Raw genomic sequence first — 17,659 nt, forward strand, 5'->3', positions numbered from 1 at the left:
ATGCACACCAGGCTCCACGTAAATCTGGCTTCACAGCTCCACATGGAAAGTGAGAGCCTTCAGTTGCCAAGCTGAACATAGAAAGGTGTTCTGGCTGGTTTCAGAAGAAGGCTTCTTGAGGATGAAGAACTTAATTCAGTAGTAAAATTCACAGACTGAGATTCGCAGATCAGGCAAAATGGTAAGGTGGCTTGTTGGGTTTCAGCTTAATGAGTTGTGTGAATCCTGCTGATTGTGGCTTATCTAGTTAGCCATGTGTTAGTTTGATGCATGAATCCAGTCCTCCGTTGCATGTGAGTCACAGAGATGTAATTTAATGGCCATATGAAATGATTTACCTCCGTGGCTGGATTCCCAAAATACACTTAAATAGATCAGTTACAAGTCCAGTAACTGTTCTTGTACAACATACTAAATCTGGTTGGTGGTTTGGGGCGGGGGGATGGGAGCAGGTTAACATCTTGAGGGTCTTTCCGTCCTGTTTGGTTTATTTATGAGTCTGTGTTTCATGAACCCGGAAATCTGATTACCGGTATAAACATGTTGCATGTACCCAGCCAGCGATCGGATTCACACATTGCACTATGCCATACGCTGTGTTTATAAATGGGATGGTTGGGTTCACACAACCTGCTAGTCTGAAATTAAACAAACGATATGATTTAGCTGATATGCCATCCTGTGCATGGATTGATCCGTAAGATTTTGAACAGGGTGCCAGGGGTCCTGTCCTGCAGAAATTCTACAATTTCAGCTTTTCTCCGTTACTTGGGCGATGACGATTCACACAGTATGCCCCAATGGAGTTGGGGGCTCCCTGCCCTTTACTTTAACTTGCATTGTGAATTAGGCCATCATGGTAAGGCGTAATACAGTGTGCAGAAAGCATTTCCCACCTGAGGATTAGCAGACTGCAAGAACCCAATCAGCAAATTTCTGCCTCTGAAACGCGTTGAACTGTTTGCCCAAAGGAATCATCCTTCCGCCAGCAACATTTGGGAGCGCTTTGAGAGAGCCAAGGCTAAAGTTTAAAGATAGAATGAAGGCGCAGGAGTTCTTCGTAACTGAAATGAATATGCTCTACCATTAAAACGAACCGCGCACTCATAAAGATTAATGTTCCGTAATGTCGGCCATTAAATAAAATCAGAGCTCCTCGCTCCTGTTTGCGACCGCGGCAGGACTCGAACCTGCAATCTTCTGATCCGAAGTCAGACGCCTTATCCATTAGGCCACGCGGCCACCCTGAAACAAGGCTTGCGCGAGCCCTATAAGAAGTTGCAGCAGGACGCCGTTGCGTCGGTGGCTCCGGGAGATTTTGGAAGGTACCATTTTCCCTCCGATGTGGGGGGATGCCTCCGAAGAAAGAGAAACAAAGGAAGCTTCTCGACTGTGATGTACTTTTTCCCAGCCTCGTTTTCTGTTTCAGGTGTTCTAATTTGGGGCACTCTCGCTGCCTGGGGAGTCTTCGGAGCGTAAAAAGAAGCTTTGGTTTCGCTTTCTCTCATCCTCACCCCCCCACGAGTTGGAGCAGGCCGCCATAAGTTGGAGCGGAAGCAGATTCACGTTGAGTTTTGCAGAGGCTGGAAGGAGGCGGGCAGCGAGGTGGGAAGGTGGTCCTCCAAGTTTGGGGCTTTGTGCACCCAGGAAGGGTTCATTGCTGCTGGGGGTGGGGGACAGCTTCTTCTCTTCCTACATCTTCTTTCGTGGGGGAAGGAGGAAGGCAGATTTCTTTGCGGATAGGTGGTGAGCATGCATCCATTTCTTCGGGTGGGAACAAGGAATAGCAAAATTTGGGGGAGAAGCGAGCTTAAATACCATTTGGGGGGAAGAGAGTGGTCAGAGAGAGAGACAATGAACGCATTCACACGACACACTTAACCCGGGTCTTGCATGAACCCACCACTTAACCGGGTTCTTCATTAACCCCTTTTCTGAAGTTGCACGATTCATTGAACTCTAAACTAACCAACCCGGCTGGGTTTGCACAACGTGCTAAGCCCCAGAACCATAGTCAGCATTAAGCAAGCATAACAGTTTGCATAAACGTGTTTGGTTTTTATCTGGCTTAGTTTTAAGTGTTTTGTATGAATATGGCCTATTAAAAGGAGGGTCTTTTTTTTAAAGCCATGTGAGAAGGCATGTGCATTCTATAAATCCTTTTGGGGAAAGGAAGATGAGATCAACTGTGGAGAGGGGGTATCCTTTGGGTATGTGAGGATAACCTAGTTTTGTTAGAAGAAACAATCTGTGTTTGTTACTTAGGAAGGAACAACTATTTTTTGGAAGGGGAGGAGGAACATGATTCCTGGAGCAGTGTGTTGATTAATGGAGCAGTGTGTTGAGTAAACTCAGCTATTGTGGCTTGTTCAGCAACTCATGATAAGGAATTACGGTTTTTCGTCTCCTAGTAAGGCAATGTTACCAGCATGTGGAATGCTGGGATGGAAAATATTCACATGAACCTTAATGCATGCTGTTTTCTGACAGATCTGAACTAGCCAGGAAATCAGGCTTGTTTTTCATACTGCTTGCTCCTGGTGAAGATGAAACGTCTGATATGGAGGACACCACTAGCAGGTCCATCCTTCTTGTGCAGAACCTGGGCATCCTCATCTGGGTCCTCTGCAGGTCTCCTGCTTCAGGACAATACTGGTGCTCCTCTCAAAGAGCAGCGCATGAATCCTCTTGGCATCCAGATGCTCTCCAAGGGTCTTCATGAACAGATTTTTCGGGGTGCTCAAGTTCATTATTCAGATGAAGACATTCAGAAGAGCATAGAACACTTGCAGAAACATGACTTATGGGGCAAAGAAACATCCACCATTCCTGATGTGGAATTGCAGCTTCCCCAGATGTATGGAGCCAACATAGATGAACACTTCTGCATCTTGGCCCAGAAGCAGAGCCTTCCCTATCTGGAGGCTGCTAAGGAGCTTATCCAGCAGGAGATCCCACCGATGCCCACAGAATGGGCTTGGGAAGTAGGATGGACCCAATATGGACCCGGTGGGGAGAGGAGAACAGTGGACTTCCCTGATGAGCGAGCCTTGGTCTTTGATGTGGAGGTGTGCATGGAAGAAGGGCATTGCCCCACACTTGCAGTAGCTCTTTCATCAAATGCTTGGTAAGAAGTGGAGCATTCTGGAATTAGAGTGAAGTTATTGGATATTAGGATCCTATTCTTGTTCTTATTAAATGTTGAATTGTGTGCCAGCTGTCCTCCTTGTCTTTAAGAGTTTCATGCTAAGGAGAAATTCTACACATACAATTTTTCCCCATTAGTTGGGTGGTCATGTTTCACTTATTGGAATTTTTTTCCTGTACTCGAGCTTTTAAAAGCATCTGGAAAAAACGAGTCATAAGATTACCAGCTTTGAGAAAAGAGAAAGAATCACCACCTCTAGTCCCCAAAGTTTTTTTCCTTTTCATATCTTTGGATTCTGTTGTTTATTTGCACCAACTTGGTCTGAGAATCTTGGCAGTGCAAAAAGAAACTAAGGTTTATTGGATAAACCACAGTTGTTAGACTTGCACAACCTTAATTTACACACCAACCGTGGCAGGTTCCACACAACATGCTAAGCCAAAATGAAAAAAAACCCTATCATTTAGTACCTTGCAGGAACCAAGCCTTAAATAATGTGCTTAGAATTCAAAGTTTGTAGAGTTAGGAACAACTTGCAATTTGGATTAAGCCTTGTTCACTCAGAGGAATCTCCTTCTTGGATTAATAAGTTTTTTTTTCATTAGTAAGCATGTTTTGGAATGCTTTAAAAAAAGAACAGTTGAATGGGGAGTAGATGCTGAAATACCAAATGTTGGGATGATTTTTCACTGATGGGCTCTAGATTGAATTAATCTGTCATCTCTGTGCTGCAAGTTTCTTTCAGTAATTGTTAAAAAGAAAAAAGGCAGATCCAAAAATAAAGTGAGTCAGTTCCAATACCCTGTGCATTAGTAACAGTGTTTTAGTTTGGTGGGTCTTCAGTTTTCATATCTTAAGCCCCCTCCCCATCTTTCTATCAAAGAACCTGCGTTCCACCCTGATAGAAACAAAAACCCCATTCTTCCCAAGAAGGACATTGATATGTTTACAGGCATTACATTATTTAACACTGGTAGTCAAATTTTAGAGACTTACTTAAAGTTTCAGTGACCTGCCCTGTGTCTGTCCTAGATGACTTCTGAGTATCACTTTGTGTAAATGTACCACCATTTGGAAGCTCTGCTTAAGGGACCCTACTGTTGAGTATAGTAAAAATGGACCTGTTTTGCCTCACAGGTATTCGTGGTGCAGCAAGCGTCTGCTAGAACAACGCTATAGCTGGTCTAGCCAGCTGGGTCTGTCTGATCTCATCCCCCTGGAATACAGCAGCACCTTAAAAAAGCAGAATGGGCCAGAGAGGCTGGTGGTCGGCCACAATGTCTCCTTTGACCGTGCTCACATTAAGGAGCAATACTTGGTCCAGGTAAGTCATCGCTCTCCGTTTCTTCAACTTGTTTTCTTCTCCTCTGTACGGTTCTCACAGTGGCCTGAAGGAGAAAAGGTTGGGGCTGACCTCAGCTATTGTGGTTTGTTGAACCAAGGTTTATGGTGTAAATTTCTTTGAACCTGGCTGTTGTAGCGTTAAGGGACCACCCTGCACAATACCAGTTGTTGAATTAGATGTGGGCTGGCCACATCATACGTCTGATATGCCAGTCTACGTGGGTTTGTAAGGCAGCATCCCTTTGAGACACTCCCTTTGACTTTTCCAACAACTGTTTCAGGGATCCCAAATGCGATTCCTGGACACGATGAGCATGCACATGGCTATCTCAGGACTGACCGGCTTCCAGCGCAGCCTTTGGAAGGCAGCCAAGCAGGGCAAGGGGAGAGGGCAACAACAGGTCCAGCGACACATTAAGAAGACGCACAGCAAAGGCAATGGACCCATGGTGAGTGGGTGCAGTAGTGATCCATGTACAGTGGCTTCTGTTGCGGAGCATCCTGACTCTTGACTCCAACACAAGGCGTTGGGTGTGCTCTTGATGCTGCTGGACTTCAAAACAGGCCCAGTGCAGGTGATATAACTCTGAAAGGGGTGGGCCTCCCCAGGACAGCCGTGTTCAAAGTTGTAGATAGTGTTCATCCGCCTGATGAACAGTTGCTTCTGGTGTTTATCCTTTGCTGGATGTAATCAAATTCCTTAGAGCTGCTGTTTTAATTTTTTTTAATTAAGAACTTCATTATTTTTCAAAGTATAGTTAAAATACAAAATATAGAAAAGCTAGAATATAGAACTAAAGAAAAAAGAAGAAACTATAAAAGCGCTAAACAGACAGAAAACAGAAACAGAGTGATTTCCGACATTCTCCAATACAGATATGAATAAATTTACGAATATAATCTCTTATCATTAGTTATACCTTAGTGACATTATTTCTATGGAGCTGCTGTTTTAAGATTCTTAAGTTTGGGGGCAGATCATTCTTTTGAATCCTTCTTTCTCCTCAGTGCAATTTCTGTCAAGCAATTTTTTTCTCATTCTTTTCTTTCCATTGAAGTCTGTGAGCCAATAAACAGGACTATATGGCTAAACGCCCAATATTAACATCCTTTACAGGATTGTCATTTGTAGCTTAACTGATTAGTTTTATTGACTAGAATAAAAGGGCTCAATCCACCGGGCTGCTTTCAGTCCTAAACCTTGTTCCGCAAATAGGGTCCAGTGCAATTATCCTCTTTGCTTCCCTAAATAAGGCCTCAAGAAGACTTGCAGGAGGTGACACCACCTAAATGAGAAATGGCATGGTTGTGTTCACACGTTTACATTGTGATTGAATACATTTGTTTTCTGGGTTTGCATCATATATTGAAATGGGTTGAGTCTATGCAACAAGCTGAGCCACAAAAGACATAACCAGGGTTAATATTAACTGAGTTTAGTGCATTGTCTGAAGGCATCTGTTGGATCTGTACCAATCCTGGTTAAGAACATTGTATCCTACATACTTAAGTTACATATTTAATCATACTTAACTGTAACAAGCCTAAACGAGCATTAGAATACCTACCTAGAATAAAACAATATATATATATATATATATATATTTTCATATTCATTTTTGACCTACATGCAGGGATATCCACAAAAGGGGAGATCAAAATAGTCAGGATGGGAGCCACCTGATTGAAACCCTGCCCCTTTTTTACGTGTGAAGTAGATGATCGCATTTAGTTCAAGTCTGCCTGCCTCTTTTAAAGTCTTTCTGGGAGCAGAAACAGCTGCAACAAAACTTTCCCTCTGTTTTATTTTTTTCCATGAGTTTTATTTTAAATGGGAGAGTGGCATTCACAAATAGGACTGCCCATCTGTTGAAGTACGGATAACAATATTCTCCGTTTTCTACCATCCTTATTCTACTGTATATATGGATTAAGACAAGGAGGCTTGGACATCTAATAACAAAAGAAAGAGAACTGAGTTTGTAAGGGAGATAATCTGGTTATTTAATTCTGAGGATTAAAACTATGGGGGAGAAATGGGCCATGATGACCCAAATGGGTGATTATGTTTTTATTATTTATTAAATTAATATGCTGCCCAACTCCCAACGACTCTAGCTTCTCTCCTCATGATTTTTAATCTATAGATTAGTTTCTTATTTTTCTTTTGCTGTTCTTCCTGGCAGATTACCTCCTGGAACTGGGTGAACATCAGCAGCATCAACAACCTGGCAGATGTACATTCCCTCTATGTTGGAGGCCAGACATTGCAGAAAGAAGCCCGCGAACTCTTTATCAAGGGCAGCATGAATGATATCAGGAATAGCTTCCAGGTGAGAAGAGAACCTTTGGAATCTCTCTTTCTGAGAACAGAGTCTCAGGTAGCAGGCCCCAAGAAAGGTATCTGTTTTAAACAGAGTGCAACTCATCAATAATCAGGAGGCAATATGAGGGTAGATTAGCAAGTAGCTTATGGTCTAACTTTTAATAATTTTTCATTCCTTATGTTTCCCTTTGTTCAAAGGAGCTGATGAATTACTGTGCCCTTGATGTTCAGGCTACTTATGAAATATTCCAGGAACAGCTTCCTCTTTTCTTGCAAAGGTGAATTGTTTGTTGGGTGAAAATGTTTTGAAGATGAGACTCCAATGTTCTGGTTTAGCTACAAATCTTAGGTTGACTTTGTATATCAAAAGGAGTTTAGGAGCAAGGAGTTAGCATGGTTTAGTTATTCATCTATTTGGGGAATATATTGGTAAATTTACTTGGCCCTGTATAGTGGTAAAAATGATGCTGCAGACCCATCAGTGACGCTATCCTGAAGGAGAGAGAAAAGAAAGTTTACATTTCATGAAATTCCTTCACTTTTTGGATGGGAGATATGTGCCTAGTTTCCCAATAGTTAATCTTCATTAATGAACCAAACTGATCACTTGTCTGGGCATTAGTTTGCAATGATGAAGTGGGATAAGAAAGTTACAAATCGATTAAAATGAAATAAATTTCCCTGTGTACTGTATGTTGGAAAACTGAAGCAAAGAAGCTTGGGAGTTACATCAAACCTCCTAGAAGGTTGCTGTACTAGTAAAATGCTTGCCATGGCAGGTAGCAAAAGTGAGAAGGAAGAGAGTATTTGTTGCAAGAATCTTTATGGGCAGTGGTGGTGATGGGGAGACATGGCTTCTGAGAAATAGTTGGCTACAGATGCTCACCGCCAGTGTTTAGAAGTGAAATTTTTGGCCTTTGCTGAAACAATAATCCTTAATCTTAAATAAAGCACTTGATTATTCTGCATAGGAACAAATAGCAACCATGGGTTTTATATGGGGGGAAAAAGATATATTTGAGGATGCCAAGACAAAAGAGGCAGTACAGCAGGTCCCTGGTTTAAGGACGTCCCAGTTTACAGACGACTCCTAGTTAAGAACGAACTGCCATAAAGACTATTACATTAACAATTTGAGTTAAGTACAATGTTTCGGGTTAAATACTAGTTTGTGTATTACTATGTTTAAACTGTTTTAGTGTATTTGGAAGCGTTTCTTAAGTGTTTTATATGCATAGAAAGGTAAAATATATACTATATACTTGTTCTTAAACTGGGGACCTGCTTTATGTGGTTTACCCAGCCTTTGAAGCCACTCCAGATTTACTCTATAGAGGACCATTCTGGATTTTGTCTATAGATTTTACTTGGCATGATAGGTTATTAAAAACTCGCCTTGCTTGTAAGGTTATCAGATGCCTTCTTTATAGGCAGCATTGCCCATCATCTACTAGCTTTGGGTTTTAGCTCCTCCTTTCTCTTTTTCCCCATTAGATGTCCACATCCTGTGACTTTTGCAGGTATGCTAGAAATGGGCGTTTCTTACCTACCTCTTAATCAGAACTGGGTGAAGTACCTGGATGAAGCTCAGGTCACTTATGAGGAGCTGCAAAAAGAGATGAAGAAGTCCTTGATGAACTTGGCAGATGATGCTTGTCAACTGCTTCATGAGGAGAGGTACTGGCATAGTATAGTTACCAGGCCTTAAGCCAGAACTACACTGTTTGCTAAAAACATGGTCTTGGAATTTGGATCTCAGTCAAGCAGTGGTCAGGTGTTAATATGAGAAGAAGAATGAAGGAGGAAATTGTGCAGCCATAGGCTCAACCTTCTCTCCAGTTTTCGTTCCAGCTTGCAGAATCTCAGATGAAAAAAGAAAGCAGCTGAGGAAGCCAGCTAAAGAAAAGAAAAGCCTCATTTTTTTGTGTACTGCATCCTCTTCCCGGCCTTTCAGCCTTTTCTGTGGAAAACTGAGTTTCCAGATCATGATCTTGCAGAAAATTCAGTCTTAAAAATTGGATGTTGGCCCCGTTGTGACAACAAATCTTGCAGAGGAACACTTTCCCCCCAAAGAGGGGACAGAAGATGACAAAGATGAAAGCCCTGTGTCCCGGAGCTGGAAATTATTTAGCAAAGGAATGTGGTTCTTGCTGTTTGGGTGGCATTTAGATAGAGTGGAACTTCATTGATACGATGTGGAAGAAGTAGAGAAGCGTCCTTTCTCTGCCCATCAATTTCCCTTTAGAATTATAAGGAGGTGGCCCATGGCCATGCTATCTGGGAAAAATGGAAGCTATAGGGAGAGCAGGTGGCAGCACCTACCAAACCTGGTTGAAAAAGCTAAGCAGGATTGTATCTGGCTAGTACTTGGATACAAGGCTATCAGGAAATCTCAGGGCTGTGCCCTAGACTAGGAACATAAAAGCAACATCCCAAAAAAGTCACTTCTGCACTGACCCATATGGATCAAAAATCAGCTTTGTTTAATTATGGTCAATGACCAGGAAGAACTACAGTATATGGATGTGCCCATGACATTGTCAGGAGTTGAGCTTAATTCAAAGGGTTTTACGTGTGTGCGTGGGGAATGGGGCGGAAGTCATGCAAAAGCCCCTTACGTGGGGGCATGACATAATGTAACATCGGTATCTCTCTGCCCTAAGTGCTTAAGGGAAGGTGGATATATACCATTCTGATAGCTTCTAGATATCCCTTCCAGGAAACTGCTAGGTGCTAGAATCTGGATAGCTGCTATAGCTAATACACTGCAGGTAGTCATCTGAAGTGCAAAGGTCTATGAGTTCAATTCTTGGTAGAGGGTTTGAACCCTGTAGAATAACATCTGGCTACCCACGTCTGAAGAGTCTCAAAGAGGATTAAATTGGTGACATGGTGCCTTTTGGTGGGAAAGGCTGCTTTAGAGCTGCATCATGCAGATAGGAAGTGGTTGTTCGAATAATCTCTCCTTGGTCTGATGTATCCCTATAGGTACAAAGATGACCCCTGGTTATGGGATCTGAAGTGGGACCTCCAACAATTTAAGCAAAAGAAAATGAAACCAAGTGGGAAGAAAGAGGAAGATGTGAATGAAGAGCCACCCAAAATAGTGGGAAAAGCCTCTCTGCTGGAGTGGCAGGAAGGTAAATGTCCATTCATTGATCAGATTGGGGGGGAGAGTGGATTTCCTCACATTTGTGTAATTGTGTGTTTGATATCTCTTTATGACCAGTTCAAGGTTGTAGGCAGTCCTTGGCCCAGAGTGAACTTTCTGATCATCTTTAGGTTCCTGTACACTGCACTCACTGGTTGGGATCACACTTTGTGTTAAGCTGAAATTGTGCGTATATGTGTTTTGCTTTGACATAGTGCATTGGTGTAGCCCAGCCATTGTGGTTTGCACACCACAGTTAAGGTTCAATGCAGTGAATGAGTACCACCAGTAGTAGGGTGATTCTGCAGAACAAGGTTTAACCAACTTTGGTTTAGCATAATATGTGAACCAGTTTCACCTTAACCATATTGTAATTGTCCTTGGACACTGGGGGAGTCTTTGAAATTTGCTTTCTGGATGAAAGCTACCAAGGACCCAGATCTACATACTCATACCCACATATACATTTAGCATAAGCAACATAATGCAAAGTGCAGAAAAAAATATGACATAATAAGCAAGAGGAAGTAAAAGGCAGGAAGTAAGGGAGAAGAAATCTAGCTGAAGGGAGTAAGGGAGAAGAAATCTGTCCCCATTGTCATGGTCAGATCACACCCTGGTGGCTTTGAGATTCTCTTTTGCTGCCCCCCTCCGCAGGGAGGCAGGACCCATTTGGTTGGTCCACCCCCGGTGACTGATAGACCTGGTAGGGTTTCAGAAGGAGCTGGGGGTTATACCCAGGGATCTGCTGCACGGTCCAGTGGAGGTCCTGGCCGCAACCTGGAATAGGGAAGTGGTCAGGGCCTTGGACAGGATCGCACCTGTGTGGCCTCTTTTGCCCACTCAAACCCGGCACTCCCCGTGGTTCACGGAGGAACTGCGGCTTTTGAAGAGGGTTAAGAGACGCCTAGAGCGCCGCTGGAGGAAGACGAAGACTGAATCTGACCGAACACAAGCTAGAGCCGCTATTAAGGCCTACCTTGTGGCGGTAAGAGCGGCGAAACGCCAATATTTCTCCGCTCGTATTGCAACTGCAGAATGCCACCCGATGGCCCTGTTTAAAATTACGCGATCGTTATTAGGTAGGGGGACTCTGTCTCCCACCTACAGGGCCGTTCGGAGGAGTTTGCTGAGCATACGCAGGGTAAAATGGCTCAGATTTGGTCCAAGTTGGACTCTAAGCGTGGGGCAGAGTCTGGGGAGATGCTGAGGGGACGTACTTACCCTGTTATCTGGGAACAGTGTGATCCTGTTGGGCCTGAGGAAGTGGACAGGATCCTCCAGACTGTAAACGCCAGCATGTGTCACCTAGACCCACGCCCTTCCTGGCTTGTGAAAGCAGCCCGGGAGGTGACGTGGTTGGGTCCAGGCGATGGTTAATGCATCTTTGAGGGAGGGAGTGGTTCTGGTTGCCTTTAAAGAGGCACTGGTACACCCCCTCCTCAAAAAGTCATCACTGGACCCTACTGTTCTGGACAATTTTTGTCCAGTCTCCCACCTCCCCTTTTTGGGGAAGGTGGTTGAGAAAGTGGTGGCATTACAACTTCAGAGGATTCTGGATGAAATGGATTATCTAGACCCCTTTCAGTCAGGTTTCAGGCCGGGATATGGGACAGAGACTGCATTGGTCGCACTTATGGATGATCTCTGGTGTGAGCGGGATGGAGGCAGTGCATCCATCCTTGCTCTCCTTGACCTCTCAGCGGCTTTCAATACCATCGACCATGGTATCCTTCTGGGACGGCTCAGGAAGTTGGGGGTGGGCTGGTTCACCTCCTTCCTCCAGGGCCAGTCCCAGTCGGTGGTGATAGGAGATGAGAGATTCAACCCTCGACCCTGCTGTGTGGGGTGCCACAGGGTTCGGTTCTCTCCCCTCTCCTATTTAACGTCTACATGAAACTGCTGGGTGAGATCATCCATCACCACGGGATGAGGTACCATCAGTATGCTGATGATACCAAATTATACATCTCCATCCCGGGTGAAGTAAGTGATGCGGTGGCTGCCCTCTCTCAGTACCTGGGGGCTGTGGGGGTCTGGATGGGGAACAACAGGCTTCAGCTGAACCCTGGTAAGAGGGAGTGGCTGTGGGTTGATGGCTCCTCGGTATCCGGGAAGTTGTCATCTTTAGTTCTGGATGGGGTTGCACTGCCCCATTCAGAACCCGTGCGTAACTTGGGGGTCCTCCTGGACTCACGACTCCTGCTCTAAGAGCAGGTGGCAGTCATGGCCAGGAGGGCCTTTGCACAACTTCAGGTTGTGCACCAGTTACGCCCTTTCCTGGATTGAGATGCCCTCCGGACAGTCACTCATGCCCTGGTCATCTCCCATATAGACTACTGCAATGCGCTGTACATGGAGCTACCCTTGAAGAGTATCCGGATGCTTCAGTTGGTCCAAAATGTGGCTGCACGAACAGTGATGAGTGCTCCAATATCAGCACACGTAACACCTTTACTGCGTGAGCTGCATTGGGTTCCAGTTTGCTTCCGGGTCCAATTCAAGGTGTTGGTTATGACCTTTAAAGCTCTACATGGCATGGGGCCGGGTTACCTGAGGGACCGTCTCATCCCCATAACATCAACCTGCCCCACCCGATCATGCAGAAAGGGCATGTTGCGGACCCCGTCTGTAAGAGAATTTCATCTGGCGGGGTCCAAGAGGTGGGCCTTCTCTGCAGTGCTGCCCGCCCTGTGGAACATTCTACCCCCCGAGGTGAGGCAGGCCCCTTCGCTCCCGACCTTCTGGAAGGGTTTGAAGACCTGGTTCTGCCGCCTTGCCTGGGATGGGAAGGGCAATAGCTCTTCCTTGGGGTGGCTGGTGATGTAGAGTTCTCCCTACTGAATGGAAATTTCCCACTTGGATTCCATATTTATATTTATTTATTTATTTTAGTATTGTAGGTGTTGACTTGGTAATTTTATGATGTTGTGGTTTTAAGGTGAATTTTATTGTAAACTGCCCAGAGTCCCCCTTTTGGGGGGAGATGGGCGGTGATAGAAATGTGAAAAATAAATAAATATATACATACATACATACATACATAAAATAGCTGAACCTAGATTACACCAACAGTATTACCTGTACCTTCCTATCCTTGATTCTTTGATTTTGCTTGCATCCATTCATACATTGCATTTTTTTCTTTTAACTTCTCATCTCTCCCTTGTTGGGAATCTCATCAGCTCCATCCAGCCTCAACTTCCTTGGTCACCCCCTTCCTTTCAACCCATTAGCTGTTAAATTGGGCTACAGCTTTGCCAGACATGGAACTGTTGGGGCAAGATAGCTTCTGAGGCTCCTTGAAATCAGATAGGGAATGCATGCTGCTTGAACACTTTTTTGTGTTGTGTTGTTATACTGTGAAAATAGATCCTGGTCCTCCAACCGAAGAAGAAGAGCAAAGCCTCCCTGCCAGCCAACTGGCTCTTCAGAGTCTAAAGGAGACCGTGGCTCTGCAGCCAAAGAGAATTCAGCATCTCCCTGGCCATCCAGAGTAAGTAGCTAAAGAAATCTTTCACATAGATAGATAGAGGGGATCTCCTGAAATAGCTTTCCTCAACCTGGTTCCTTCCAGCTGTGATGGATTCCTGCTGCTCTAATGCCCAGCCAGCACAGCTGGCTCTTTCCTTGCCCATCTCTGCCTATATCTCATGGAAATGGTATACATCTAAGTAAATAGCAGTCCCAGAAGAGAAATATGGGCAAATAGGTTTGTAGGTGGTCTTTGTTATCCAGCTGTTGGTTGAGTGTCAAAGTTGTTTGCTTCCTCCTGCGTAGGTGGTATCGCAACCTGTGTCCACGGCTCAATGATCCTAGTTGGGCCCCTGGACCCAACCTTATCAGCCTTCAAATGAGAGTGACTCCAAAGCTCATGAGGCTCACCTGGGACGGCTTTCCATTGCACTACTCTGAGAAACATGGCTGGGGCTACCTGGTGCCAGGAAGGAAGGACAACCTGTTAGAGGATGGTCCAGATGCTGCATCACCCACCTGCCCCTTCAAGTAAGGAGGGATTTCTGGGGAAGTGAAACTACGCCCCTGTATGTTGTGAAACAGAAGCATAACATTTAATATAGTGCCATTGGCCTACATGTGTTTACATTTTACACAAAGAGCTTGTAATTGCTATCTAAGCTGGAGAACAGAACAGCAGAGGAAGTTTTGGAAATGTGGCAAAGCATGAAACTGAGTGAGTGGCACTGATGGTTCTCTGATATCTATTTTCCCTTTCACAACCTGATAGATAAATACAATTTATCTATCCATCCTGGGTAGCGCATCCATCCTGGCTCTCCTTGACCTCTCAGCGGCTTTCAATACCATCGACCATGGTATCCTTTTGGGGCGGCTCAGGGAATTGGGGGTGGGCAGCATAATTTTGCGCTGGGTCACCTCCTTCCTCCAGAAGGAATGCAGAATGTGGCCGTGTGAGTAGTTTTTGGAGCCCCTAGGAAGGCACATGCATTAGGTGCCGGTTTGCTTCCGGGTCCAATTCAAGGTGTTAGTTATCACCTTTAAAGCCCTACATGGCATGGGTCCAGGTCACCTGAGGGACTGCCTCACCCCCACTACATCGACCCATCCCACCTGGTCAGGCAGAGAGGGCATGTTACGGACCCTGTCCATGAGAGATTGCTGATTGACAGGGTCCAGGAGGAGGGCCTTCTCTGCCGTAGCCCCCACCCTTTGGAATAACTTACCCCCAGAGGTGAGGCTGGCCACCACTCTCCCACCCTTTAGAAAGGGAGTTAAGACCTGGCTTTGCCACGTTGCTTGGGGCGAGAGGGGGGACAGTCGATCGTGCACATGGCTGGTGCCATGATGCAGCCCTGGTAAATTCCATCATGACCACCTTGGATTTTATATTTATATGTTACATTTTTACATTTTACATTTTCTATTTATTTCTATTATATTGTATAATGAATTTTTGTTCTTTTATTTATTGTAAGCCGCCCAGAGTCAATGAACAAGATTGGGTAGTGGACAAATTTAATAAATAAATAAAAAATAATAGGGCGAGGATTTGGCATAGCAAGGAGGAACTACTAGCAGGAGAGAACAAAGTTGATTTCACACAGCTTGCAGGCCCAGCCCCTGGTGTTTTTAACCAAAGCTGTTAAAATCAGTTTCCAGATGGAATCAAAAGATCACGCCACTGCTCAGATTTTCAGTGTGATCCCAGAAGAAGGCTTGTTTTCCCCTCTGGCTGCTTCTTGGGGAACTAATCTGGAGTCTTGACTAGAAGGTAGTTAACCTTCAGCTCTGCCATGAAATATGCTGAGATAACATTGATCAGGACTGGAGAAAGGTCTCATTGGTCAGATGCCCAGTGCAATTGAAACAGCTAATTGTGCCTTGTCTTTCTGCAGGCATTGTAGGGACATGTGAACTCAACTGATTTCATCTTCTTAAATCCTGTAAGTCAGTGTTTTTCAGACTTGGCAGCTTTAAGATCTGTGGACTTCAACTCCCAGAACTGAACTCCCAGAATTCTGGGAGTTGAAAGTCCACATGGCTTAAAGTTGCCACATTTGAAAAGCACTGACCTAGGTAATCCAGGCGATTGCTGTGTTGTATTAATGACAAGCAACAGGCCTTGCCCACAATATAGCCAAATTCTGTTCAGCAGTATGTAAAGGTCCTTTTAAAAGGTTACAAAATTTTACATGCCTCTTGAGTATAGTTACAATATTATGCCAATATCGTCTTTGCTTTTTATTTGTCAGGCTTAATGTTGCTGGGTTTTGGTGCTAATAAAAACTTTATTCTAGTTTGGTAAGCTTTATATCATCAGGTGCTATGGATTTTACCAAGCCTGCTGTTGAAAAATGCATAGAAGGGCCAAACACACAAGGTTGTTGAAAGAAAACCCATTCTTTTGTGTACATGATCGGGCCTAATGTGTCTGTTCCCCACAAGGGGGATTCAGTAATGAGAATCAAGAAAGAGGATCAGACGTTGTACTAGGCAAGGTATGATTATAATTTTGCTGCCGTTCAGTGCGTGAAAACACTTATTTTTGACAGGGCTATAGAACATCTGTATCGGGAATATTGCAAGGAGAAAGGCAAGGAGCAACCAGTTTCTCTCGACGGCTACCTAGAAGAAGAGTTCTTAACGGAAAATGGTGATTTTTGGGAAAAGGTACTAGTTATCCTCTCCAAGCTGAGATACGCAATTTTGTGATAGAGTGTGCGCTGGATTGTACCATGTGAGATATCGGGTACAGGTTCACCATAGCTCCCCTAGGAGCTTCAGGAATTCTTATTGGATTGTGCTCTTCAGAGAAAAAATGACCGTGCCCCGATTATAGAAAACTTGCATGTCAGGTAAAGTATAGCATTTATTGGTTTTCTATATGCAGAGGGATCTTCTTTTCACATTTTGGTAAAAGATCCTTTTGGTCAAATGCGAAGATGGAAGGTAAGCGATCCTGTGAATAGTTGCAGGAGAAGAACAAGCTTCACATGTTAAAGGGTTTTTTTTTTCCATGTCAGCTTGAGTTGCTTGGCCATCTGGAGGTGGATACGGACATGGATCCTGTAACCAGAGAACTGAGGCAGGTAATGGCCTATCTAAAGAAAGAAATCAATCATCACTTAATCTTGTATCCGGCATGTTTGGGGTTTGGGTGGTGGGTGGCCATGTTTTGAGTGGAAGTCCAAATGCTGGATTCCCTCTGGGGCTCAGCTAGTACTCTAGGATGGGAGTGGACGATCTTTTTTTATACTGAGAATTGTGTTCCCCAGGGCAGCCTATGGGAGCCTGAGGCTACATCTCAATAGTCATCCCTTTGTTCTGCACTCTGGGTTTAAGTCCAGCTAATTTTTATTTATTTATTTATTTTAATTTATATAGCTGCCCATCTCATATATATGCACCTGGGCGGCTTTCAAATGCTTAATCCTGTGTTGGTTCTTCAGGAGGAGATGGAATCGGGAAAGAGTTCGCCTGAATATCACCATGGCAACGGACCTTACAATGATGTCAATATACCTGGGTGCTGGTTTTTTAAGCTGCCTCACAAAGTAAGGGTGAACATCGTGGGGCGTGCTTTTGTGTGTGAAAAGGCAGGCCTGTGGTTTACTGACTGTGAAGATGAGAGCAAGCATGCCAGGGCAAGGAAAAAGAAGACCACTTTTAATATCAAGAGGGTGTTACATCCCATATAGTCATTGCATGCATGCCCCCAGCATTTGTAGGGAGAGCTAGTGGCAACATGCACGTGTGTTGTCATTTTGACACTCTTGCAGTTTGTTTCAGACTCCAGTGCACCCCACCATCCTTTCACTTTGGCGCACACGGTTTTTCATTTAGATAATGTTCGTATCCTTGTTGGGTTGGGGGGGGTGAGAATACAGCTGTGGCGCTCTTGACTTACCCAATCATGCATCTGTGCCATTGATGAGTTTTGGCCGGAAGATTTCTAACTGAGGCATCTCAGCAATTAAAATCTTTTCTCCTGATTGGAAGGATAAAGAAAGGGGATGTAAATAAGAGGCACCAGAGTTTAAATTTGTTTTGCTGGCACTGCTTGTTATGGTGAAGCCTTGCTTATTCCTAGTTGTGGGGAGTACAGTTGAGGTTGTTAATTAGGCATAGAAAAATGTTCTGCACATTCAGAAGAACCTAGGAATAGCTTTCAGGAATAAAATGGATCATAGCGATTCAGATGATTTGGTCT

General features: G+C 44.3%; 1 protein-coding gene and 1 non-coding gene across 2 annotated transcripts in view; one reads left to right on the forward strand and one right to left on the reverse strand.

Annotated features, from left to right (window-relative positions):
• The window catches only part of POLG (DNA polymerase gamma, catalytic subunit), a 27,799-nt gene continuing 10,140 nt past the window's right edge, over positions 1–17,659 (forward strand). Inside the window, exons 1-14 of the mRNA XM_063314370.1 lie at positions 1–49; positions 1,151–1,325; positions 2,600–3,127; positions 4,286–4,472; positions 4,774–4,941; positions 6,679–6,825; positions 7,017–7,096; positions 8,313–8,495; positions 9,807–9,958; positions 13,342–13,465; positions 13,750–13,974; positions 16,002–16,119; positions 16,473–16,538; positions 16,899–17,003. Of these exons, the coding sequence (XP_063170440.1) occupies positions 1–49; positions 1,151–1,325; positions 2,600–3,127; positions 4,286–4,472; positions 4,774–4,941; positions 6,679–6,825; positions 7,017–7,096; positions 8,313–8,495; positions 9,807–9,958; positions 13,342–13,465; positions 13,750–13,974; positions 16,002–16,119; positions 16,473–16,538; positions 16,899–17,003 (2,307 nt within the window). The remainder of the gene's footprint in view (positions 50–1,150; positions 1,326–2,599; positions 3,128–4,285; positions 4,473–4,773; positions 4,942–6,678; positions 6,826–7,016; positions 7,097–8,312; positions 8,496–9,806; positions 9,959–13,341; positions 13,466–13,749; positions 13,975–16,001; positions 16,120–16,472; positions 16,539–16,898; positions 17,004–17,659) is intronic.
• On the reverse strand, positions 1,170–1,242 carry TRNAR-UCG (transfer RNA arginine (anticodon UCG)). The gene has a single exon. It is a non-coding gene; the product is annotated as a tRNA-Arg (tRNA).

The sequence above is a fragment of the Candoia aspera genome, chromosome 13 (genome assembly GCF_035149785.1).
Source record: "Candoia aspera isolate rCanAsp1 chromosome 13, rCanAsp1.hap2, whole genome shotgun sequence".
NCBI lineage: Eukaryota > Metazoa > Chordata > Lepidosauria > Squamata > Boidae > Candoia > Candoia aspera.